General features: G+C 46.2%; 1 protein-coding gene across 1 annotated transcript in view; it reads left to right on the top strand.

The window, feature by feature from the left end:
• mre11a (MRE11 homolog A, double strand break repair nuclease) overlaps positions 1–24,663 on the top strand; it is a 117,949-nt gene that overhangs the window by 26,111 nt on the left and 67,175 nt on the right. Inside the window, exons 6-11 of the mRNA XM_078545777.1 lie at positions 4,041–4,182; positions 13,308–13,422; positions 14,640–14,825; positions 16,691–16,862; positions 18,688–18,768; positions 23,641–23,767. Coding sequence (XP_078401903.1) covers positions 4,041–4,182; positions 13,308–13,422; positions 14,640–14,825; positions 16,691–16,862; positions 18,688–18,768; positions 23,641–23,767 — 823 coding nt within the window. The remainder of the gene's footprint in view (positions 1–4,040; positions 4,183–13,307; positions 13,423–14,639; positions 14,826–16,690; positions 16,863–18,687; positions 18,769–23,640; positions 23,768–24,663) is intronic.

Genomic DNA, 24,663 nt, shown 5'->3' with positions numbered 1-24,663 from the left:
TCTGTTCCCCCGTCTCTCGCGCTCTCTCTCTGTTCCCCCGTCTCTCGCGCTCTCTCTCTCTCTCCCTGTTCCCCCGTCTCTCGCGCTCTCTCTCTGTTCCCCCGTCTCCCGCGCTCTCTCTCTGTTCCCCCGTCTCCCGCGCTCTCTCTCTCTTCCCCCGTCTCTCGCGCTCTCTCTCTGTTCCCCCGTCTCTCGCGCGCTCTCTCTGTTCCCCCGTCTCTCGCGCTCTCTCTCTGTTCCCCCGTCTCTCGCGCTCTCTCTCTGTTCCCCCGTCTCTCGCGCTCTCTCTCTGTTCCCCCGTCTCTCGCGCTCTCTCTCTGTTCCCCCGTCTCTCGCGCTCTCTCTCTGTTCCCCCGTCTCTCGCGCTCTCTCTCTGTTCCCCCGTCTCTCGCGCTCTCTCTCTGTTCCCCCGTCTCTCGCGCTCTCTCTCTCTTCCCCCGTCTCTCGCGCTCTCTCTCTCTTCCCCCGTCTCTCGCGCTCTCTCTCTCTTCCCCCGTCTCTCGCGCGCTCTCTCTCTTCCCCCGTCTCTCGCGCTCTCTCTTCCCCCGTCTCTCGCGCTCTCTCTTCCCCCGTCTCTCGCGCTCTCTCTCTCTTCCCCCGTCTCTCGCGCTCTCTCTCTCTTCCCCCGTCTCTCGCGCTCTCTCTCTCTTCCCCCGTCTCTCGCGCTCTCTCTCTGTTCCCCCGTCTCTCGCGCTCTCTCTCTGTTCCCCCGTCTCTCGCGCTCTCTCTCTGTTCCCCCGTCTCTCGCGCTCTCTCTCTGTTCCCCCGTCTCTCGCGCGCGCTCTCTCTCTGTTCCCCCGTCTCTCGCGCTCTCTCTCTGTTCCCCCGTCTCTCGCGCTCTCTCTCTGTTCCCCCGTCTCTCGCGCTCTCTCTCTGTTCCCCCGTCTCTCGCGCTCTCTCTCTGTTCCCCCGTCTCTCGCGCTCTCTCTCTGTTCCCCCGTCTCTCGCGCTCTCTCTCTGTTCCCCCGTCTCTCGCGCTCTCTCTCTGTTCCCCCGTCTCTCGCGCTCTCTCTCTGTTCCCCCGTCTCTCGCGCTCTCTCTCTGTTCCCCCGTCTCTCGTGCTCTCTCTCTCTCTCCCTGTTCCCCCGTCTCTCGCGCTCTCTCTCTGTTCCCCCGTCTCCCGCGTGCTCTCTCTCTGTTCCCCCGTCTCTCGCGCTCTCTCTCTGTTCCCCCGTCTCTCGCGCTCTCTCTCTGTTCCCCCGTCTCTCGCGCTCTCTCTCTGTTCCCCCGTCTCTCGTGCTCTCTCTCTCTCTCCCTGTTCCCCCGTCTCTCGCGCTCTCTCTCTGTTCCCCCGTCTCCCGCGTGCTCTCTCTCTGTTCCCCCGTCTCCCGCGCTCTCTCTCTGTTCCCCCGTCTCCCGCGCTCTCTCTCTGTTCCCCCGTCTCCCGCGCTCTCTCTCTGTTCCCCCGTCTCTCGCGCTCTCTCTCTGTTCCCCCGTCTCTCGCGCTCTCTCTCTGTTCCCCCGTCTCTCGCGCTCTCTCTCTGTTCCCCCGTCTCTCGCGCTCTCTCTCTGTTCCCCCGTCTCTCGCGCTCTCTCTCTGCTCCCCCGTCTCTCGCGCTCTCTCTCTGCTCCCCCGTCTCTCGCGCTCTCTCTCTGTTCCCCCGTCTCTCGCGCTCTCTCTCTCTTCCCCCGTCTCTCGCGCTCTCTCTCTCTTCCCCCGTCTCTCGCGCGCTCTCTCTCTTCCCCCGTCTCTCGCGCTCTCTCTTCCCCCGTCTCTCGCGCTCTCTCTTCCCCCGTCTCTCGCGCTCTCTCTCTCTTCCCCCGTCTCTCGCGCTCTCTCTCTCTTCCCCCGTCTCTCGCGCTCTCTCTCTCTTCCCCCGTCTCTCGCGCTCTCTCTCTGCTCCCCCGTCTCACGCGCTCTCTCTCTGCTCCCCCGTCTCTCGCGCTCTCTCTCTGCTCCCCCGTCTCTCGCGCTCTCTCTCTGCTCCCCCGTCTCTCGCGCGCTCTCTCTGCTCCCCCGTCTCTCGCTCTCTCTCTCTGCTGCCCCGTCTGTCGCTCTCTCTCTGCTGCCCCGTCTCTCTCGCTCTCTCTCTGCTGCCCCGTCTCTCTCGCTCTCTCTCTGCTGCCCCGTCTCTCTCGCTCTCTCTCTGCTGCCCCGTCTCTCTCGCTCTCTCTCTGCTGCCCCGTCTCTCTCGCTCTCTCTCTGCTGCCCCGTCTCTCTCGCTCTCTGTTTCCCCGTCTCTCTCGCTCTCTGTTTCCCCGTCTCTCTCGCTCTGCTCCCCCGTCTCTCTCGCTCTCTGCTCCCCCGTCTCTCTCGCTCTCTGCTCCCCCGTCTCTCTCGCTCTCTGCTCCCCCGTCTCTCTCGCTCTCTGCTCCCCCGTCTCTCTCGCTCTCTGCTCCCCCGTCTCTCTCGCTCTCTGCTCCCCCGTCTCTCTCGCTCTCTGCTCCCCCGTCTCTCTCGCTCTCTGCTCCCCCGTCTCTCTCGCTCTCTGCTCCCCCGTCTCTCTCGCTCTCTGCTCCCCCGTCTCTCTCGCTCTCTGCTCCCCCGTCTCTCTCGCTCTCTGCTCCCCCGTCTCTCTCGCTCTCTGCTCCCCCGTCTCTCTCGCTCTCTGCTCCCCCGTCTCTCTCGCTCTCTGCTCCCCCGTCTCTCTCGCTCTCTGCTCCCCCGTCTCTCTCGCTCTCTGCTCCCCCGTCTCTCTCGCTCTCTGCTCCCCCGTCTCTCTCGCTCTCTGCTCCCCCGTCTCTCTCGCTCTCTGCTCCCCCGTCTCTCTCGCTCTCTGCTCCCCCGTCTCTCTCGCTCTCTGCTCCCCCGTCTCTCTCGCTCTCTGCTCCCCGTCTCTCTCGCTCTCTGCTCCCCCGTCTCTCTCGCTCTCTGCTCCCCCGTCTCTCTCGCTCTCTGCTCCCCCGTCTCTCTCGCTCTCTGCTCCCCCGTCTCTCTCGCTCTCTGCTCCCCCGTCTCTCTCGCTCTCTGCTCCCCCGTCTCTCTCGCTCTCTGCTCCCCCGTCTCTCTCGCTCTCTGCTCCCCCGTCTCTCTCGCTCTCTGCTCCCCCGTCTCTCTCGCTCTCTGCTCCCCCGTCTCTCTCGCTCTCTGCTCCCCCGTCTCTCTCGCTCTCTGCTCCCCCGTCTCTCTCGCTCTCTGCTCCCCCGTCTCTCTCGCTCTCTGCTCCCCCGTCTCTCTCGCTCTCTGCTCCCCCGTCTCTCTCGCTCTCTGCTCCCCCGTCTCTCTCGCTCTCTGCTCCCCCGTCTCTCTCGCTCTCTGCTCCCCCGTCTCTCTCGCTCTCTGCTCCCCCGTCTCTCTCGCTCTCTGCTCCCCCGTCTCTCTCGCTCTCTGCTCCCCCGTCTCTCTCGCTCTCTGCTCCCCCGTCTCTCTCGCTCTCTGCTCCCCCGTCTCTTTTTCTCTTTCTCTCTCTCTGTCCTCCCCTCTCTGTCTGACGCTCGCCCTCTCTCTCTCTCTCTCTCTCTCTGTCTCGCGCTCTCTTTCTCTCTCTGACTCGCGTGTTCTTTTTCTCTCTGTTTCTCTCTCTCTGCCTCACGCTCTCTACTTCTCTCTAAGCACCTTTTAGTGCTCTGTCTGACCTTCAGCACCATAATTACTTTACCTACTGTACAAACACACTTTCCCGAGCTACTTCCAGCACCTGGTACAGGCAGAATGCATGTCTTTAAGAGGTGCAGGCTGACTTTAGTAGTGCAGGTAAGCTTTAGGTAGTGTTCGTCTTGCACGAATTGGCCATCTGCAGTTACTCAACAGTGCACTCAGCTCTGGGCTGCACGTTACCTTAAAATTAACAGACAATGCTACCTTCATCAAAGGAATGGGCACTGGTTAATCATACATCATGTTCCCTGTGCCTGTTTTCAGGCCTTATCCAATTTTTTTCCTTTTTTCTAATTGGTATCAAATGATTATATATAGTTATACCACAATCAAATTTAACCTTAACTAGTTTTACCTGGTACATAAAAGAATAACAGAAATTAAAGGATGAAAGAGACCGTAGGGCCCTTGTATTTGTTCTGCTTTTAGGAATTTGATTCCGTGTATATATTGCATTTTTATTTTGCTGAAACTTTTTCTTTGTATTTCAATACTGTTTTAGGCAGATGCACTGTGTGCCTTGGATCTTTTGAGCTGCGCTGGATTAGTAAACCATTTTGGTCGGTCAATGTCTGTTGAGAAGATTGACATCAGCCCTGTTCTGATGCAGAAAGGAGATACTAAGCTGGCGCTCTATGGGTTAGGTGAGGTCCCCGAGCTTGGTGAAAACAAAAACCTATTTTCTTTGAAGGGTATTGGCATTACTACAGTTTATTATGAATTGCAAGTTTTCTCAAGTCTAGTTAAGGAAGAAGGAGTTTGCATTTTATTGTTCTTTCTGCTTCCTCTGAAATCCCAAAATGTTTCACAGTGAGTTAAAGTGTAGTCACATACTACATAGACAAATACAGTGGGGAAGTGTCCAGTAAATCTGTTGTGGCGGTGTATTTATTGAGATCAGACATTAGAAAATCTTGCATTGAGTGGCTCCCTTGTGCAGTCCTGCCTCAGTAATCTTGCCAGATATGGGGCCTGACTAACACAGCCTATCCACCTGGATTGACGATTGAATTGAATTTTATGTTTAAAGTAAAATTGGAAATTTTCAAGTGACATATTTCTCTCTCCCCCTCCCTCTTATATACACAGTTGCTTGGTGATACAAACTTGAATATTGCTGAAAAAAGAGGCGTGTTGCCGAAGCTTTTCGTCTTGCATTCATCGGGACAGATACAAGAATGTCAAATTTCAAACAATCAACAATTTATACTGCAGGAAAAAAATGGTACTGATTAGTTGGCAAGTAATAACCAATTAAAGATAAAGATAATGAGTCGAGCTTGTAACAGCCCATTACACTATCTATAAACAACATATATTCATACGCAGGGACCTGTTCTCTGCAAACAAAAGGAATATGTTCAAGCCTTGCACGTTTTATGAATTACTTGGGAGTTGGGGGAGCCAATAGTTCCCTGTGGCTTTCTCCATGGCAACGCCTCGGCCAATCAGACTCAATCTGCCAACTAATCAGCACTTTTCTCCTGTGTAAAAGATCAGCGAGTCTAACAGCTGTGGAAAGAGAAACAGAGTTAACGTTTCGAGTCCATATCCTTCTTCTGAACTGATAGATTGTTGCGATCATTTAAAATTTGGCATTCTGTATTTGCCCTATGAAATCAAGATGAAAAGCTTTGACAACGGGGGGGGGGTGGCGGAATCATCCCAGATTCACACTTAGTGCGGTAGTGGATGGCTACCGCCAGCCGCAGTGGCAACTTTTCGCGCTGTATCGTCCCAAACCCACTGCATTAATTATGCTTTCCTGGGAAACGTGCCGTTTCCATGGTGGGCGGGCTCTCATTTGCCCGCCACGTGATCATCTCGCCGCTTCATCATGCCGGCGCCAGATTTAAAGTGCAGCTGCGCGCACATCTCTGTGTTTCCAGCCCACAACTGCTGCAAAAAAGATGTGGCCCTGAAAGGCAAAAAGACTGAAGCCCTCACGTTCAATGACGCGTCCCTCGAACGCCTTCTGGACACAGCGGAGGCTTGCACTGATCTCCTCTACCCCGGCTCTGGCCGCAGGATGGGCAGCAACATCACCAATGTGGCTTGGGAGGCTGTGGTAATGGTGGCTAGCGCCAACGCCCTGCAAAAGAGGACAGCCACCCAGTGCCACAAGAGGATGAATGATCTTTCTTCTGCCAGGGTAAGTCACTCTTCTCATCACTCTCAACTCATACACTCACAGACCCATCACACATCCACAGGGCCCTCACTCACTGCCAGTTCAAGGGACATCACCATTCACTCTCTCAGACACAACTTAGTTGTCCTCATCAGCCAGGAAGATATAATTGTCATAATGTTATTGGAATTTATTCTAAACTAGAGTAATAGTGGGGCCTGTGTCAATGGGTCTTTGTGTTTGTGTGTCTGTGTGTGTGTTTGAGACTTGCTGGTGTGGAGGCTTTGATGTAATAGAAGATAAGCTAGGTTTGAAATGTTAAGTAGATCAACATAGGTGCCAAGGAAACATTTGCATTTTTAAATAAACCAGCGTAGTTTGATTTCAAGAGGGAGTGAAATATTACACCTAGCCAGGGGAAGTTAAAGTGTGTTTATTTTTCCCAAAGATTGCTGGTCAAATTGGTACTGTGAGAGATTTTTATTATTAGAAAGGTAAAGTCCTAAAACATAGTGAAACAATGGGAATTTACATTCAGAGGGGAAAATATGGATAAAGGAGAGAAGACTGGGTGCAAGGGAAGGCAATCTAAGATCTAAAACAAGTGTGAAAAGGGTTCAGCATCTATGCCTCAAGCTGCTGTCTACAAAGAACTGAAGTTAAGAAAACTCACTTGGAATTGGATTGTTCAGGGTATCATGTTTCTTTGCCTGGGTCTTTTTAAAACCTATGTGTCTTACTGTTGCCTTAACGAAAATATAACTGGGAGTTGGATTAACCAGGGGATTTAGAAGTTATCATAGTAGTAATTTGTAGATCTATGTGTGTACTTAAAATCATTTCTCCTATTAATAAAGGTTTAATTTTGTTTTGTAAGAAACCTATAAGACACGGTGGTCTTATTACTACTGAATAAAGGCACGTATCTCGAAATTTATACAAATTGCAAAACTGTTGTGGCAGTTGTTTCAAGTTTCCCTTTGGGATTTGAGCAGCTCAGCATTTACCATCGGCTGTGCCATAACAAAATTGGGGGCTCTTTGCGGGATATATTTTAAATTCCTTGATTGGGTTGGAGTTGCTGAATCTTAAGGTTACTAGTATGAGAAGCACTTTGAACTCGAGTTGGTGTGAGGTTTTTTCTTTGAGTGGTGAGACTATAACATGGCTTTGGCAGTTGCTTAGACTTGTCCTGGGGTCTAAGTTATAACTTTGGCTGGTTTACAAAAGGTAAGTAAAGTTAAGTTAATGGAATTGACGGATAAGTTACAATTGGGATTACCTGCAGGGGCAAAGAAATCAGACATAATTGAAGGTATGGCACAGCATTTGAAATTGGAAGGAATACCTGAGATACCCAGTTCTCCAAGGGGTGGGTCATTGGAATGGGCTCAAATTCAGTTGCAAATGAGAAGATTGGAACTAGAGGCAACAGAAAAAGAGCATTTCAAAGGGAACAGGCAGAAAGGCAGGAAAGAGAAAGCAAAGCAGGAAAGGGAATTAGAAATAGCAAGGTTAGAAAAGGAGGAAAGAGACAGAGAGAGTGAGAGAATTTCAGCTTAAAATGCAGGCAGTTAAAAAAGAGACACAAGAAGGTTTGGAAGGACTTATTTCACAGAATCACAGTGCAGAGGAGGCCCTTCGGCCCATCGAGTCTGCACTGACACGAGAGAAACACCTGACCTACTTACCTAATCCCATTTACCAGCACTTAGCCCATAGCCTTGAATGTTATGACGTGCCAAGTGCTCATCCAGGTACTTTTTAAAGGATGTGAGGCAACCCGCCTCCACCACCCTTCCAGGCAGTGCATTCCAGACCGTCACCACCCTCTGGGTAAAAAAGTTTTTCCTCACATCCCCCTAAACCACCTTGAACTTATGCCCCCTTGTGACTGACCCTTCAACTAAGGGGAACAGCTGCTCCCTATCCACCCTGTCCATGCCCCTTATAATCTTGTACACCTCGATCAGATCGCCTCTCAGTCTTCTCTGCTTCAACGAAAACAACCCAAGTCTATCCAACCTCTCTTCACAACTTAAATGTTTCATCCCAGGCAACATCCTGGTGAATCTCCTCTGCACTCCCTCCAGTGCAATCACGTCCTTCCTATAATGTGGCGACCAGAACAGCACACAGTTCCAGATCAGAACCCAATGGAGCGATGTTTAAATTTGTACAAGCTCTTCCAAAGTTTGAGGAAAGAGATGTTGAAGCATTCTTTATTTGATTTGAGAAGATAGCTAAATAGATGAAATGGCTACAAGAAAACTGGACATTGTTGTTACAATCCAGATTGGTGGGTAGAGCACATGAGCTTTATGCTTCACTGTCAGAAGAAATGTTGGTGAACTATGATGTGTTAAAAAAGTCTATTTTGAGTGCATATGAGTTGGTCCCTGAGGCTTACAGGCAGAAATTTAGGAATATGAGAAAACAGCCTGGGCAAACTTATATTGAGTTTGAAAGAGTAAAATGGAGTAATTTTGACTGGTGGGTATGGGCATTAAAGATAGAGATGACATATGCAGCTCTTAGAGAGGTAATTCTTTTGGAAGAGTTTAAAGATTCAATTCCTTTGGTCGTGAGAACTCTTGGAGGAATAGAGGGTTGAAGCGGTAAGACAAGCAACAGATAGCTGATGATTATGAGTTAGTTCATAGAGCTAAACTTTTATTTTGTCACCCTTTTAAATCAGAAAAGGATAGAAAGTGGGAAGGTGAAAGGAAGGTGGGTATTCAGGGAAGAGAAGGAGTAGGTGGAAATTCGTAGGAAGCTTTTTTCTCAGAATAAAAAGGAAGGCGCTGAGGGTAGAAGTGACCTTTGAAAATTGAGGTGTTTACATTGTAATAAAGTTGGACACACACAATATGTGTGTTGTAAATTGCCAGGAAAATCTGCTGTGCAGGCTGATGCCATAGTTGGCCTCCAACAGTGTGTACACGAGTGGGGTGCAAAGCAGCTCAATCTGTTCCGGCTAACTCTTCTCAAGGCATCAGCCAGGAGCCCTTGGGCAACAATAGGGAGGAGGATCAGCAGGTGCACACCCTGGGGCCATCCACCCAGGTGACTCCAGGAGTCTCCAGGCCATCGGACTCTCTCTTCCTCTGACCCCAGCAACTCCAGCTCCACAGCTCAAGGAGGGTGCCACTGCCACACAGCAGGTTCCCGAAAGCAAGCCAAAGTCCTCCAGGGTCTTGGCCTCCAGACGCCTGTCAAGGTCATCACAGTCAGGGCATAGTAGTCTACAGGCTGCCTCCACCTCCACTGTGGATGGCCAGGGAGCACCAAGAGGTAGTGGCAGGGTTAGGAAGGTTAAGAAGATGCAGTTGCACAGCCTGGGCACGGGTGTTAATCACTTGTACATAATGTTCACTATTGTCAGTAAACTCCTGAGAATGTCTCCTTGCCTATGGTTCCTTATTCTGATGAGCAGTGTTCATGTCACTCAGATGTGAAACCTTTCTGCACAAGATAAAGGCAAGTGCCTCAGTCCAGGGCCTTTTCCCTGTGCTTTGTGCAGCCTTCAGACCAAAGTGATGGTCTAGCCTCACACCCCCTGGACACATTACTGATGCCTGCACTTCCATGGTGCTTGTCATTGCTGCCAGAATGTAGTGGGCAGGTGTCACAGAGTTCTGTCATTCTCTCTGTTTGCTCTCAGCACCTTCAAGATGGGGCTGGCCCCCATCTCTTCAGCATCTGTGACCAGTGACACTATGCTCCTGAAGGGCTCAGATGCTGAAGGCGGAAAAAGATTAGATGCTTTTAAAGTTTCATGGCTGAGTCTCTATGATATGATCCCGATCAAAGAGCGATGCAAGCAAGCTGCCCTTGGCCAGATAGGTGTCAGACATTCTCAGAGGCTATGTGAAGATCTATGGAGTGTCCTCACTGCGTGTTGTCATCATCCTCCTGCAATCGAGCTACTATTAGGGCCTCCACTGCATCTCCATGACAGGAGCATTATCACAGAGGGTATGTGCGCTGCCATAAGCTAGACTGGAGTCAACTGTTCATAGATGCAATGTGAGGATCTTATGGTGTCTCCTCACTACATACTGTCATCATCCTCCACAAATCTAGCAGCTATGAGGGCCTCCTGAGTGCGCCTGCCTCGTCTGGCCAGTGTGAGGGCCTCATCGCTGTCATCGTCACCTTCGAGGACTTCTTCACCCTCATCCCCATCGAAGTCCTCCTCATTGGAGGAGACATGCATCTCCTCCTCAGCCAGTTCCTCTGCCTGTTGCAGCGCTAGGCTGTAAAGGTCGCAGCAGGCGAAGACTATGCGTGACACCTTCTGTGGACTGTATTGCAGGGTCCCACCAGACCAGCCCAAGCACCAGAACCTCATTTTCAGTATCCTGATGGTTTGCTCCGCCAAGTTGCGAGTTGCAGCATGAGCCTCGTTATACCGTCGCTCTGCTGCAGTCTGAGGCCGCCGCACGGGTGTCATCAGCCACGTCCTCTGTGGGTAGCCCTTGTCCCCAAGGAGCCGTCCCTGGAGCCTCTCTGGACCCTGGGAGATGTCAGGGATCTGTGACCGACTGAGAATGTAGGAGTCGTGGACGCTCCCTGGAAACCGTGCGCAGGCCTGCAGGATGCATTTCTGGTGGTTGCAAACCAGCTGCACATTCAGTGAATGGAATCCCTTGCAGTTGACACAGTTGACTGCGTGTTGCCATGAAGATCTGAGCGCCACGTGAGTGCAGTCGATGGCACCCTGTGGGAATCCCAAGATCTGGGCGAATCCAATCACTCTTGCACCCTGGGTCTCCTGGCGTCAGGCAAAATGCACAAAGTTGTGTGCCCTCTCAAAGATGGTATTCATGATGTCATTGATGCATTTGTGGGTGGTGGCTTGTGATATCCCACAGAGGTCACCTGTGGAGCCCTGAGAGGAGCCACTGGCGTAGAAATTGTGCCACTGTCACTTTCACAGCTACTGACAGTGGATGCCCTCCACGTCCACGTGGCGCCAAATCCTGCAGTAGCTGGCAGATGTGAGCAACCAGTTCCCTAGACATGCACAGTCTTCGGCGACACTGGTTCCCGGTCATCTGCAGGAATGAAGGGTGGCGTCTATAGACCCTGGGTCTAGCTAGGTGCTGACCAGCGGCGGCTAGCTGTGGCTCTTGGGCGGCATGTGTGGGAGCCCCAGCCACCCCTTCTTCCAGAGGGTGCTGCTCCTCCCTCTGTGCAGCCAGGCATCTCAGTCGCTCTCTTCTCCGTTGTCTTCACTCTCTGTATGCCACAAGGCATACAGCTAGTTCACCAGGCTTCATGATCCTGATGTTGTACTCCTGCAGGATGAAAGAGAGAGACGAGTGGGTTAGCATGGGTGCTCTAAGAACCTCTCTTGGTTAAGTCTGAAGGCACATTAATGCATCCTGGAGAGTACTGGCCACCACTTGGATGGTCAGAGAAAAGTGCGCTGCATGGCTGCCAGAAACCCCACCCTCCTCCACCTGACCGATTGGCAGCAGCTTTGCCTATTGGACTACATGCTGTGCTCTCAGCTCAGGCGCAGCCATTCTCCTAACCCGCATTGCAAAGCTGCACTGTTAGCTTGAACCATGGGGAGACTGGTCCAAACCAGGATGATGACATTGCAAGGGACTGTGAGTGCCTCCACCAATGACTGCTCCACTGCCAGTTTTGGCAGGGAGATTGTACAATGTGCCCAGTTGTCTGACTGTTCTGCAGCCCATTAAAATGCTCGTTAGTTTGCAGTTTGTGCCCGAGGGGTGAAAAGCTCTGGAGCACTTGGTGGCACTTTAATGCCTCTGCATTGCTTGAGTGGGCAGAGAAGCTAGAGGCCCGACTCCAATCATATCAATGTGGCTGCGCTTGAACTGTCTCCGCTACAGAGGAATGGTCACTTGCTTCGCTTGCCCAACACCCCCCGACCCCCGCTAATGCTTGTGCACTACCTTCAACCACAGGGCAGACTTTGTCCCCTCACCCCACGTGCCTGAACCTTGAAGTGCAATAGGCGTCCCTCGCGAGTGCTCCACAACGTTACTGTGCACTCACCTCCGAGTTCCTCTCAAAGTGCAGCCCGCCAAGTGCATACATTTTATATGCTGTTGTAACACTGATGTGGGCGGACGATCCAGTGATGGGTGATGAGTCTGGCGGGCAGGCCTTATAATGATATGCTGATGTATTGCAATGAGGTTCCCAACATCCGATGGTGGGAAGCACAGCTTGCCACCAGCGGGCTGAGCGGACGGCTGCAAACTGGTCGCGACGTCGTGAAACTGATTTTTGGGCTTCTCGGCATATTGTCCGCTTGTGCCAACAAATGTGCCCGACGCCAGCTGGCATGGACAATACCGCCCCATGCCTCAAGGATCAGTGCTTGGGCCCCAGCTATTCACAATCTATATCAATGATTTGGATGTGGGGATTAAATGTAATATTTCCAATTTTGTAGATGACACAAAACTAGGTGCAAGTGTGAATTGTGAGGAGGATTCAAAGATGCTTCAAGAGGATTTGGAGAGTCTAAGCAAGTGGACAAAAAATTGGCAGATGGAGCACGATGTGGAGAAATGTGAGGTTATCCACTTTGGTAGGAAAAACAGAAATACCGAGTATTTCTTAAATGGTGAGAGGCTGGGAAGTGTTGAACTTCAAAGGGATTTGGGTGTCCTTGTTCATGAGTCACTAAAAGCTAACATGCAGGTACAGCAAGCAATTAAGAAGGCAATTGGTATGTTGGCTTCTATTACAAGAGGATTTGATTATAGGAGTAAAGGTGTCTTATTGCAATTTTATAAAGCCTTGGTGAGAATGCACCTGGAGTATTGTGTACAGTTTTGGCCTCCTTACCTAAGGAAATATATATTTGCCATAGAGGGAGTGCAACAAAGGTTCACTAAATTAATTCCTGGGATTGTCCGACACGGAAAGATGAAATAGACAGGGCTTTTATTCTCTGGAGTTTAGAATAATGAGAGATGATCTCATTCAAACATATAAAATTCTTACAGTGCTCCAGAGGGTAGATGCAGGATGGATGTTTCCCCTGGCTGGGGGTTTAGAACCAGTGGACACAGTCTCAGAATAAGTGGCAGGCAATTTAGGATTGAGATGAGGAAGAATTCCTTCACTCAGAGGGTGGTGAGGCTGTGGAGGTTTAGTCGTTCAGTATGTTCAAGACAGAGATTGATAGATTTCTACATGTTAAAAACATCAAGAGGTACGGGATTAGTGCAGGAAAATGGTGTTGAAATAGAAGATCAGCCATGATCTCATTGAATGGCGGAGTGGGCTTGAAGGGCTGAATGACCACTTTTGCTCATTTTTATGTTCTTATGTCTCTTCAGCAATATATAGTGTACATAATATATATAATAAATTAGTGAGTTATGAATTGTATCTATAATATCAAAATTTAGCAAACCCTGAGATGTAGAAAAAGTTATGAAGGTAAAAAAACTACAAAATACTGGCTGCAGACATGCTTCTAAGACTCATTTAGTAGAGTATTTTGAGTTGAGTACAAGTAATGTAAGTCTTGCAATATGGTTCAGGGTTTTAAGAATTGTTTTGAAAAGAAACTTGTCTTATTCAACTTGAAATCCTTTTGGAACTTTGGCAAAATGCACTGTGTGCTCTACTAATTCTTAGGAGCCATCCCAGATGAGCGTCTCTATCGAATGTTTGTTAATAAACAAGTTACTATGCTCAGGCCAAAGGAAGAAGAAGATAGCTGGTTTAACATATTTGTCATTCATCAAAACAGGTAAGAAAACAATGAATTAATTAACCATCTGGTGGAAAATAACGTTAAGTTTTATGATCCCAGCTGGAGATAATACTGGACAAGTCAGATACTAGAAGTGAAACCTGGCTTGATAGATCCTAACTTCGTTTTTTTTAGAACTTTCCTTTTTTTAAGAGGAAAGTCACTGAACAAATTCATAGGAGTTTACTGATAAACTTTTAACATAACATTTATTAAACAAGGGGAAAAAATAAACCATATTACACCAGACAAAAAGTTTGGAAAGATCTCAATACAAATGCAAGAAAACTATTCAAACTCACACCATTCCTTACAGAAACAAAAACGCACTATCTTAACACCAAGGCATCTTGCTTGGGCTGGCCCAGTTGTAAATGGTTTTCTTCTGGGGGATTTCTGAGCATTCACTAGATGCTTTTTCCCTACCTGGTATCTCTCCCTGAGACCCCCAAAACAGCACTCTAAACTCACTGTTACGTCAACTGCAGAGCAAATGCATGAGCTCCCTAAACTCAGTCCCCAGCAGCCTCGCAGTATTCCTTATCAGAGAGCTTAGAACCCCTGTTTTCTCTCTCTGACATACACACTGTGAACTTCTTTTCTGTCTTTCTCTATCTCTCATTGGACCCCTGTCGCTAGGCAACAGCCCAGTTTTTTCTACTGTGTGCTTTTTCCCAAGTCACTAAACTACTAACCCCTTCGTAACCCATCTCTACACTTCAAGAGTTGTAAAATTTCATTAAAAATGCATGTCTACAAACACATCCAGAAAACCTGACTTTTTTGCTTGGAGGCCCTCCAGATTTCCCAGAACCAAGCTCACAAAAATCTAAATGAAACAAACCATGCTCCACCTTTAATACAAAAATATAAATTAAATTTAAAGCTATACGTTGTTCTTAACATAAGCAATTTTAGCTGAAGACTGGTTGAGAAAAAATCAGTCAAGTTAATTTCACTCCATGGATTGTTTGATATCTGCATTAATTTACAAAGTACAGTAGAAATCAAACAGCTGAAAGAAACGATGACACAGTCTATCAGAAGAAACTTAAAGCTGCAGAAGTGTTTTACTTTTGTGTCAATTATGGTTCTAAAGAAGTGAAATAACATTTTTAAGTTTTAGAGATGGGGATAATGTTATGCTTAAAAACACCTTTGTAACTGAATATGACCTAGTTACACATTTATGCAATTTGTCGTTTCTCAAACAGGAGCAAACACGGAGCTACCAATTACATTCCTGAACAGTTTTTGGATGATTTCCTTGACCTTGTCATTTGGGGACATGAACATGAGTGTAAAATAGCTCCTACAAGAAATGAACAGCAACTCTTCTATGTTTCACAGCCTGGAAGCAGTGTTGTCACTTCTCTTTCTCCAGGAGAAGCTGTAAAAAAGTATGTGCCTTTTTAAAAAAAATAAAACCACCTTGTTATACCTTTTCTAACACAGATGAAGAGTTAGTTGAGAGGCATTTCCTATTGTTAGCAATCTATTTTTTAAAAATGATTTTGAAAAGCTGCATATTTATGTTGCATCGCTGGAGGAGGAGGAGTTGCCTTATTGAATCATTACAACCTCTGTAATAATGGGTGTTCCACAATGGTGCTAAGTAAGGAATTCCAGGATATTGACCCAGCAATGATGAAGGAATGATGATATACGTTGGAGCGAGACTTGGAATGTTGTTGGAATGTGGCTAGGGATCTTGGAGGTGATAATGTTCCTATGACCTGATTAACTCTTGTGCTGCTAACTTAATGTTTTGAGTTGAGATTTCAATGTGTTAACGTGGTCTAAGATAGAAGCTTCTTGACACTTTCATATGTAGCAAATCAGACAAAATGCTTATCCAAATATATCAAATACATAGTGGACCACTGACACTATAAACTGGCCCTTTCAACTTATTTTTAAAAAGCTGCATGTGAGAGATTGGTAGATACACATTAATTAATTGACTGTGCTATTTATTCAGTGGGTAGATGAAAAAAACACTCAACAAACAAACAACAAAGTCTACTGCTTATGTGACACCTGACCTTAGTATCAATAAGAAAAAAGAAATACCCACGGGGTAAAATTTTTAGCTCAGCGGGTGGGCATGTGCCTGACTTGACCGAGCGTAAAATGACGCAAGATGACGTCGGGCATACGTCCTGATGTCATCGTGCACTCATGCGATATTTCGGTGGCAGGCGCTCGCCGACAACTAGAAGGCCTTACGGATGGTGGGCAGGCGAAAAGGCCAAGCAGTCTTTGCACTTTTTTGGAAACCTCATCCATGGCGGGATGAGGTTTCCAAATGCAAATAAAAATCAAAAGCTTTATTTTTTTCATCAATAACATGTCCCTGCTCATGTGACAGATTCACATGAGGGGACATGTTTCATTACGTTTTTATTTTTTTAATTATATTTTTTCATATATCTTCATCTCCCTGAGGCAACTCTTAAAGAAGTAATTGAAGTAATCAATGGACCTGCCCGTCCAACCTTAAGGTTGGCAGGCAGGCCGGGAGCCCAGGTGGGCTTCCAAAAAAAACACGAAACCTCATCCACGGGCGGGATGAGGTTTAATGAGTGTTTTAAAAATGTTTATGAAATTTATGGTGTCACATGAGGGGACATGTCAATAGTTTTTGTTTTCTCCGTTCAGCACTGTTTTTAAAGTTGAAGCAATCTCACTGAGGCAGCACTTTGCCTCAGGGAGATCTATGGGCTCTTTCGCGCATGCGCAAAAGAGTGCACAAGACCTGCTCAGGGAATCCCCCCCGCCACCCGCACAGGGAGCGCACAACGCTTCAGGGCGGATGTCACGCTGGGTGAGCCTTAATTGGCCCGCCTACGTAAAATGGTGGCGCGCCCCCGACCGGGGACGCTGATCAGGAACCCGCCCGCCAGCTCCTGCACAACCCCCCCTGACGGGAAGATCCTGCCCCTGATTTTTATCCAGAACTGAAAAGAATGCTGAACTCTTAGCATAGAGTTTCACGCACCAGGCGTATATATCAGCCATTTGGATGCAGAGGTCAATGTGCTAATCCTGTCAGATGCATTGACTTCTGTGCTGAATTAGTGGTATGCTTTCCAGCAGCAGGGATTTGTAAAAATCACTTCAATATCTATATCAAAGTTTTTCAAAGTGTGCATAGTTGAGTCAGAATCAAGCGATATTGACATGGAATGATCCATGGCTATCATCAATATTTCTGAATGTTTTACTACTAGTCTTTATGAAGTTTTATTGCTCTTGATTATAGACATGTTGGGTTGTTGCGAATCAAAGGAAAGAAAATGAACATGCGGAAGATTCCTTTGAAAACAATTCGCCAGTTCCTTATTGAGGACGTTGTTCTTGCAGATCACTCTGATATATTTAACCCAGATCATCCCAAAGTCACACAGAAAATAGAGGCTTTCTGTGTAGAGAAGGTAAGCCAGTAGAATGCAATAATTTTCCTGACCTAAGTCATGCTGCAGAAGACAATGCTGAGTTTTTTCTAAAAACTTCTCCACCGAGAGTGCAAATTGGAGCAAGTGCCCTTTGTGTCAATGTCTTATTAATTACATTGTTAAGGTTTGATGGTAATTACATTGTTGGATATTAATGGGCATTTATGCACCTATAAATGGGGATAACTGGGACACTGGGGGATGGGAGTAGTGTTGACTGTGAGTTAAATTAATAAACTCTCTTCAGCAAAGAAAGCTGCAGTGCCTTAATTTTAACTTCAACAACCACCATGGATCCAGTTAACACTTTGGACTGCTATTGCATACCTCCTGGTTTCCAAACGGTTTTAGCACAGGCCTCTGGGCTGGTTCCTGCCTATTTTGACAGTATATGATGCCTGCCATCAAGAAATCAAGACCAGGAGAAAATATGGTTAAAATACTACAAGGAGGTGTATTAACATACATATGAATTGTATAGTCCTGATTATAGGAGCTGAAAGATTTGGAATTGATCTGTTTGATTTTTCTATTTACAATACTACTTAAGGGTGATTCAGTTCTTAATGCTTAATCTTTGGCAGAGTTGGTCTCTGCTAAAAAATATCTTGTCACCAATAGTTCTACCTAGCTAAGGATAATGGTACTACTGATTCTTATATTTTCTCTCAAGTCCCTCACCCATATTTCAATAATATAATTGTACTTGAATCATTTGTCTAAGTGATCAATGGGGCCCAAAGCATTTGTGCATAATGAAAGTGGATTTCTTACTTTCATTGATTAGTAGCCAATCCACACTTTATGATTGTTCTGTCAAGAGCTAAAATCGGTTGATCCGTCAAAATGTCTATAAACTGATTTTGTAAGAGGAGGAAAGAAAAGCATCCAACAGGCCCTCTTAATCATAAAAAGAAAGAAACAAGAGAATGAACAAACAGTCTTTTAGCATATGGCAAATCATGGGGCAGTTTAATTTTAACAATATGAGTTCACTTGGAGGACTAGCAGTTTTCTCTGCTTGAGGTGCCCTGGCAATAATGTACAAATACAAATAGACGGGCCTCATTTTTCATTTCAGTTGTCTCTTGTAATGCAAAGATCCCTCTTTGTTCCTTTGAGATGATAGGATAAAGGGCAACAGGACATAAATATTTTCTTAATTGACAGCAAACACTATGGAAGCACATGTAACAGTGATGAATGAAGACACACATTCGGACCACAACGAGGCCACAACTATTGAGCTACCAGGAATAGTGGGGGGTGGTAGGGTGGTGTGGGGTGCGTTGGGGTAAGTACTACAACAGCACAGTAGCAGCCTGAATTCCTGAAATTAGTCTGTACCAACACTGAGAATGACAACAGATTCCCCACACAGAATGAGCTCACTCTCAACAGAGCACCTACCCCCACCTTCCAAAGAATGAATTCGTTCACAATAGAAGACATGGGTTCTGCATCAATCTCCACCCTTCCAGGGATGTTGTGTTCCTGCAGCTTGAGACCACTGTAGAATGCACAGTGATTTCTGCATGCTTGTACTGTGGGTCATTTAAGTTTGGTCAGAGCTTGAATACTTCTATTACAGCATTTGGTTTAATTTCTATTTGGGTTTTTTTGGAGAATTTTATTTATATTTAACTGGAATACATGTTAAGTATTTACAGAACATAAGATGAATATTGAGATAGTCACAAATGAATAGAGACTCTCAATCTGATTTTTTTACATTGAATAATAGTCCTTTTGAATTAATTGCATAATGGCTTATTTTGTTTGTCTGTTGTATTCATCTCTGTAGGTAGAAGGAATGTTGGATGCCGCTGAAAGTGAACGTCTCGGAAATCTACACCAACCAGAAAAGCCTCTCATAAGATTGAGAGTTAGTGTTTTTTTTAATGGCTTAGCCTTTTTCAAAATTCTAATTTAAATTGGCTGAAATCAAAGCTAATTTTGAAGAGATAAGATGTTAAAAGATATTCTATCATGGGCAAAATATCAGGATTAGATACCCTTTTCATTTGTGTAACAAATATGTTCACTATTCTGTCTAGAACACCATGAAGTCCTCAAGGCTGCTAGGCAGGAGAAGGGCCTGGGAGCTGTCGTGTATGGGTCATTGAAGGTGTATAATCAATGCAGTGAAAGGGAATGGAAAAACAAATCCAGTATGGTACAAAATGAGCTGCCAATTCGATATTGCCATTTGTGTACCACCGCCCAAGGCCAATTTCAGCCTTATTATCTTTTTTTTTTGTACAGAAGTTTGATCAGGTCACAAATTGAACACTGGGCAGAATCTTCGGCTCGGCGAGCGGGGGCGGGGCCAGCTCACCAAGGCGTAAAATGACACGGGGTGACCTCGGGCGTGTGTCCTGATGTCACCGCGCGTCATTCAGATTTTCAGTTCGGTGGGCGCGCACCCGAGTCGGCTGCGTGACGCTGAACTGTCAAAGGCTTATTAAGGCCAGTTAACTATTAATAAAAACAATAAACAGAGCTTAAGGTTGATGGGCAGGCGAAGAGCCCAGGCGGCCTTCGCATTTTCCATGGAGCCTCATCCACGGGTGGGATGAGGATTCATGAAAGTGTTTAAAGGTTTGAAAAAATTTTTAATGAAATTCATAGACATGTCCTAGCTCGTAACAGTTTCGCATGAGGGGACATGTCCTAAATTTTTTTTTCCTTTGTTAAAATTTTTTAAAACTTAAACTAATCTCCCTGAGGCAGCTCTGTGCCGCAGGGAGATTTCTGCGTGCTTTTGTGTGCATGCGCGAAAGAGAGCAGGCCCCGACTCAGGCAACTGCCCCCCCAGCCCACACAGGGAGCGCCCAGCACTTCCGGGTGCCTATCACACTGGTCGGGCCTTAATTGGCCTGCCCACATAAAATAGCTGCACACAGCCAATCGCGGGCACGATCAGCAGCACGCACACCCCCGCCCCCTCCTGTACAACCCCCCCGACAGGGCGAAAATTCCCCCCACTGTTTTGACTTCCTCAAATGGGGGATGTAGATGCCTTGGTAAGGGTTCAGAGGAGAGTTCACGAATTCAAGGGCACTCGTTACCATGACATGAGAACTGGGCCTTTTAATTTGGGGATGTGGTGTGGTCACGTGGGAAAAAAAATCGAAAGAATGGTTACAGCACAGAAAGAGGCCATTTGGCCAGTTGAGTCTGTGCTGGCTTTCTTATCTGCGTGAGCAATTTAGCTAGTTTCACCCCACAGCCCTTTCTAAGTAGCAGATTTTTTTCTCTTCAGGTGCTTATCCAATTCTTTTTTGTAAGGCAGGATTGAATCTGCCTCCAACACCCTCAGGCAGTGAATTCCAGATCCTAACCACATGCTGGTAAAAATGGTTTTCTTCATGTAGTTTTTGGTGCTTTTGCTAACCACCTTAAATCTGTGTTCTCTGGTTCTTGATCCTTCTGCCAATGGAAATGGTTTCGCCCTATCTATTGTCTAGACCCCTCATGATATTAAACACCTCTATCAAATCCCCTCCCAAACTTCTTGGAGTAGAACAATCTCAGCTTCTTCAATTTATCCAAGTAACTGAAGTCCCCCATTCCCGGAAACATTCTCCTAAATCTTTCCTATACCCTGTCTAAAGCCCTCGCGTCCTTCCCAGAGTGTGGTGCCCAGAATTACACCCAAAACTCCAGTTGAGTTGAACCAGTGTTTCATCATAACTTCCTTGTTTTGTACTCTGTGCCTAATTGTGAAACTTGGAGTCTGTGTGCCTTTTTAACAAGTTTCTGAACTTGCCCTGCCGCCTTCAATGATTTGTACATGTATACCCACCAGTCTCTCCGTTCCTGCACCCCCTTTAGAATTGTATCTTTACTTTATGTTGCCTCTCTTCATTCTTGCGACTACTTGTGACTATCGCTTCACGCTTCTCCACATTAAATTTCATATGCCAAGTGTCCACTCATTCCACAGCCTATATTTTCTTGAAGTCTATCTCTATCCTCCTTCACACTTCACAATATATCCAAGTTTTGTGTCATTTGCAAACTTTGAAATTGTGCCCTATATTCCCAAGCCTTGGCTATTAATGTATATCAAGAATAAAAAGTGATCCTGCCACTCATCCCTGGAGAACATCACCTTCCTCCAGTTAAGAACAGCTTTTCACTACTACTCCCTGTTTCCTGTCACTCGGCCAACATTGTATCCATGCAGCCACAGTCCCTTTTGTTTCATGGGCTTCAATGTTGCTGGCAAGCCTACTATATGGCACTTATCAAATGCTTTTTAGAAGTCCAATGTAAGCCACATCAACCACATTACCCTCATCAACCCTCACTTGTTACCACAATAAAAAAGCTCCCGCTGGCTTTCCTCAATTCACATTTGTCCAAGTGACCATTAATTTTGTCCCGGATTATCATTTCTAAAAGCTTTCCCACCAAAACTGACTGATCTGTAGTTGCTGGGTTTATCCTTAGAGCCTTTTTGAACAAGGAAATTTGCAATTCTCCAGTCCCCTGGCACTACCCCATATCTAAGGAGGATTGTAATATTATGGCTAGTGCCTCTGCAGTTTCCATCCTTGCTCCCCATAGCATCCTGGGATGTATTCCATCCTGTCTAGTTAATTATCAACTTTAAATACATTCACCAGCCTTTCTAATAGTAATTTTAGCCCATCCAGTACCTCAGCTACCTCCTCATTTGCTTTGACTCCAGCTGCATCATCTTCCTTAGTAAAGGCAGATGCAAAGTGCACATTTAGTACCTCAGCCATGCTCTCTGCTTCCATGTGTACATTCTCTTTTTGGTTCCTAATCACCCCACCCCTTCTGTTACTAGCCTTTTACTCTATATATGCCTACAGAAGACTTTTGGATTCTCTTTTATTTTGCTGCCATTCTCTTCTCGTGCTCTCTCTTTGCCTGCCATTTTCTTTTTCATTTCCCCTCTGAGCTTTCTACATTCAGTCAGGTTCTCAATTCTATTATCGACTTGATATCTTTTTCTTCTTCGTCTTACTCTATATCTCTTTCCTCATTGAGGGTGCTCAGGCTTTGTTTGTCCTACTTTTCCCCCTAATAGGAGTGCACCCCGACTGTACCTGAACCATCTCCTCTTTAAAGGCAGCCCATTGTTCAGTACAGTTTTGCCTGCCAATCTTTTCATTCTAATTTACCCAGAACAGGTCCGTTCTCAACCCACTGAAATTGGCCCTCCGCCAATTAAGTATTTTTAAATCTTGAGCATAAACGTTGAAATTTGTTTGAGGTCTTTACAAAAAAAATGAAAGAATTAGACTCGGTCCACTTATGTAGGTCATTTAAAATAGACATTAAGGAGGACCAGGGAATATAACTACAAGTTAATGAAAGCGCAGAGCTAGGTTATATGATAGGCGGTTCTCTATTTGCAGTGACCTTTAGATTAAGTTGTCAAAATGTGAATTGAGGAGCAGTTTTTCCAAGATTAGACAAAGTTTTTTTTCCCCCCCTTGATGGCTATGAGGAGGATGGGGATTACGGGTAATGGTGTGCCGTGTATGTATGTACAATAAGGAAATTAATCAAGTGAATCATTTCTTACAATAGTGACTGCACTTCAGGGGGAGAATTTTCCGGTTGGTGAGCGGGGGCGGGGCCTGCTCGCCGATGTATAAAATGATGCGCGGTGACATTGGGTGGGCATCCCGACGCCATCATGCGTCATTTAAATTATCAGTTCGGCAGGCGCGCAGCCGACTTGGCTGCACACCCGCTGAACTGTCAAAGGCCTATTAAGGCTTGTTAAAAACTAAGTAAAATAGTTAAATGAGCTGCCCATCCAACCTTAAGGTTGGTGGGCAGGCGAAGAGCCCAGGCGGCCTTTGCATTTTTTATGAAACCTCATCCACGGGTGGGATGAGGCTTCATGAAGTGTTTAAAAATTTTCAAAAAAATTCATTTACATGTCCCAGCTCATGTGACACTGTCACATGAGGGGACATGTTTTAAAAGTTTTTAATTTCTTTATTTTGAGGTTTAAAACTTAAACAAACCTCCCTGAGGCACCTCTAGATTTCTGTGCTCTTTCCCGCGCATACGCAAAAGAGCGCAGGCCCCGACTCAGGGAATCCCCCCACCCCATCCGCATAGGGAGCGCTCAGAGCTTCTGGGTGAGTGTCATGCTGGCTGGGCCATAATTGGCCCGCCCACGTAAAATGGGCGGTGCGCACCTGATCAGGTTCGCACTTGCTCCCACCTGTCCCAGCACAAACTCCCCCAACGGGGGAAAAATTCAGCCCAAGTATATTTAATTACTGTAAAGCTTTTTGGAATGCCCTAAGATTGTGAAAGGCACTATATAGATGCATTGAAAGTGAATCGTTAGTTTGAAATCAAATTTCATGTCAATTTTTAGGAACTGCACTCAGGTAGTTGAGTTTAATTGTGCTGCATTTGACTTAATGGAGTAATTCAAAATTTTATTTGGTAAGTTTTGAGTTCATTGCATTTGGCTGTTTATGTACAAAATGTTCACGGCTTTATATAGTATTGGTTTGATCATAGCTGACATATTATTAACATGGTTGCCATATGCAGTATTCAGTAGCTAGTTTATTATAAACAACTGTATTCTTTGAATTCTAGGCAAACCAATTTATTGGTGAATCTAAAAATATCCAGTGAGTGAACATGCTGAGTACCAACTCTGTTTAAAACTGGTTTAATCAATTTATCACAAACTGATATGTAAATTATACTGTGTTCTCTGATCCCTTTCCTTGATGTGTTTTAGGTGGATTACAGTGGTGGATTTGAACCTTTCAATACCCTTCGATTTAGCCAGAAATTTGTAGAACGAGTGGCCAACCCCAAGGACATAATTCACTTTTTCCGGCATAGAGAACAAAAAGACAACAAAGGTAGGCCTGGATTTTGTGATCAGCAACAAATAGATGTTAGATTTGCACTGTCGCACAAACTTTCCGTGGACTTTTGCACTGTGACTTGAGGCAAAACAGCATGGTGGGGGACCTGACACTTACGCGAACAGGGCAAGCAACTGTGTATTTGCTTAACCAAAAGATTGAAGAACCGTTACTAAGACAGAGTTTAAACCAGGAAGTGTAGGGAGGGAAGTAAGGTGCTGGAGGGAACAGTTGTTTAATTTGGAGTCCCAATCAAGTGGACTGCTCAGTCAATTTTATTGATACCAGTCCCTTTTATTAGATCCTTTTTTTATTGAATTCAAGTTCTTAAAATGCAGTGCTGGGATTTCAATTCACAAACAGCTGGATTACTAGCCCTGTAGCAAAACTACTATGTTACCATATCAATAGTAAGATCCATCTCTTAAGAGAATGGGTGGGTTTTCTTTTTGTATTTTCCATCAAGTATTCTTTTTTGTAAACAAGAGTGCATGTCCTCCACCCCAACCACCACCACCAAACCCCCCCACCCTATGCAGGCCCTAATAGTTTATTTTAACATTGATTTATGTAATATTTTTCTACTTCTAATAGTCATTTGCATTTTTACGCATTTGATCTAAGTCAGAAATTGGAAAATGTGGTTACAGATTCTGCATAGCAGTATTTGAGTTACTGCAAAGTCTGAAGAGGAACAATTAACACTCTCTACTGTACTAACATTTAGCATTTCAGCAGCTGTCAGGCAGCTAGTCCTGAAAAGAAACCTGGAAAAACTCAGGCCTGACAACATCTGCGGAGTGGAATACAGTTAACATTTCGAGTCCGTATGACTCTTCATCGGAACTGAGGAAATATAGAAATGAGGTGAAATATAAGCTGGTTGAGGG

This window comes from Cetorhinus maximus, chromosome 7 (assembly GCF_964194155.1).
Source record: "Cetorhinus maximus chromosome 7, sCetMax3.hap1.1, whole genome shotgun sequence".
NCBI classification, from domain to species: Eukaryota; Metazoa; Chordata; class Chondrichthyes; order Lamniformes; family Cetorhinidae; genus Cetorhinus; species Cetorhinus maximus.
This window is presented reverse-complemented; position numbering and strand designations above follow the sequence as displayed.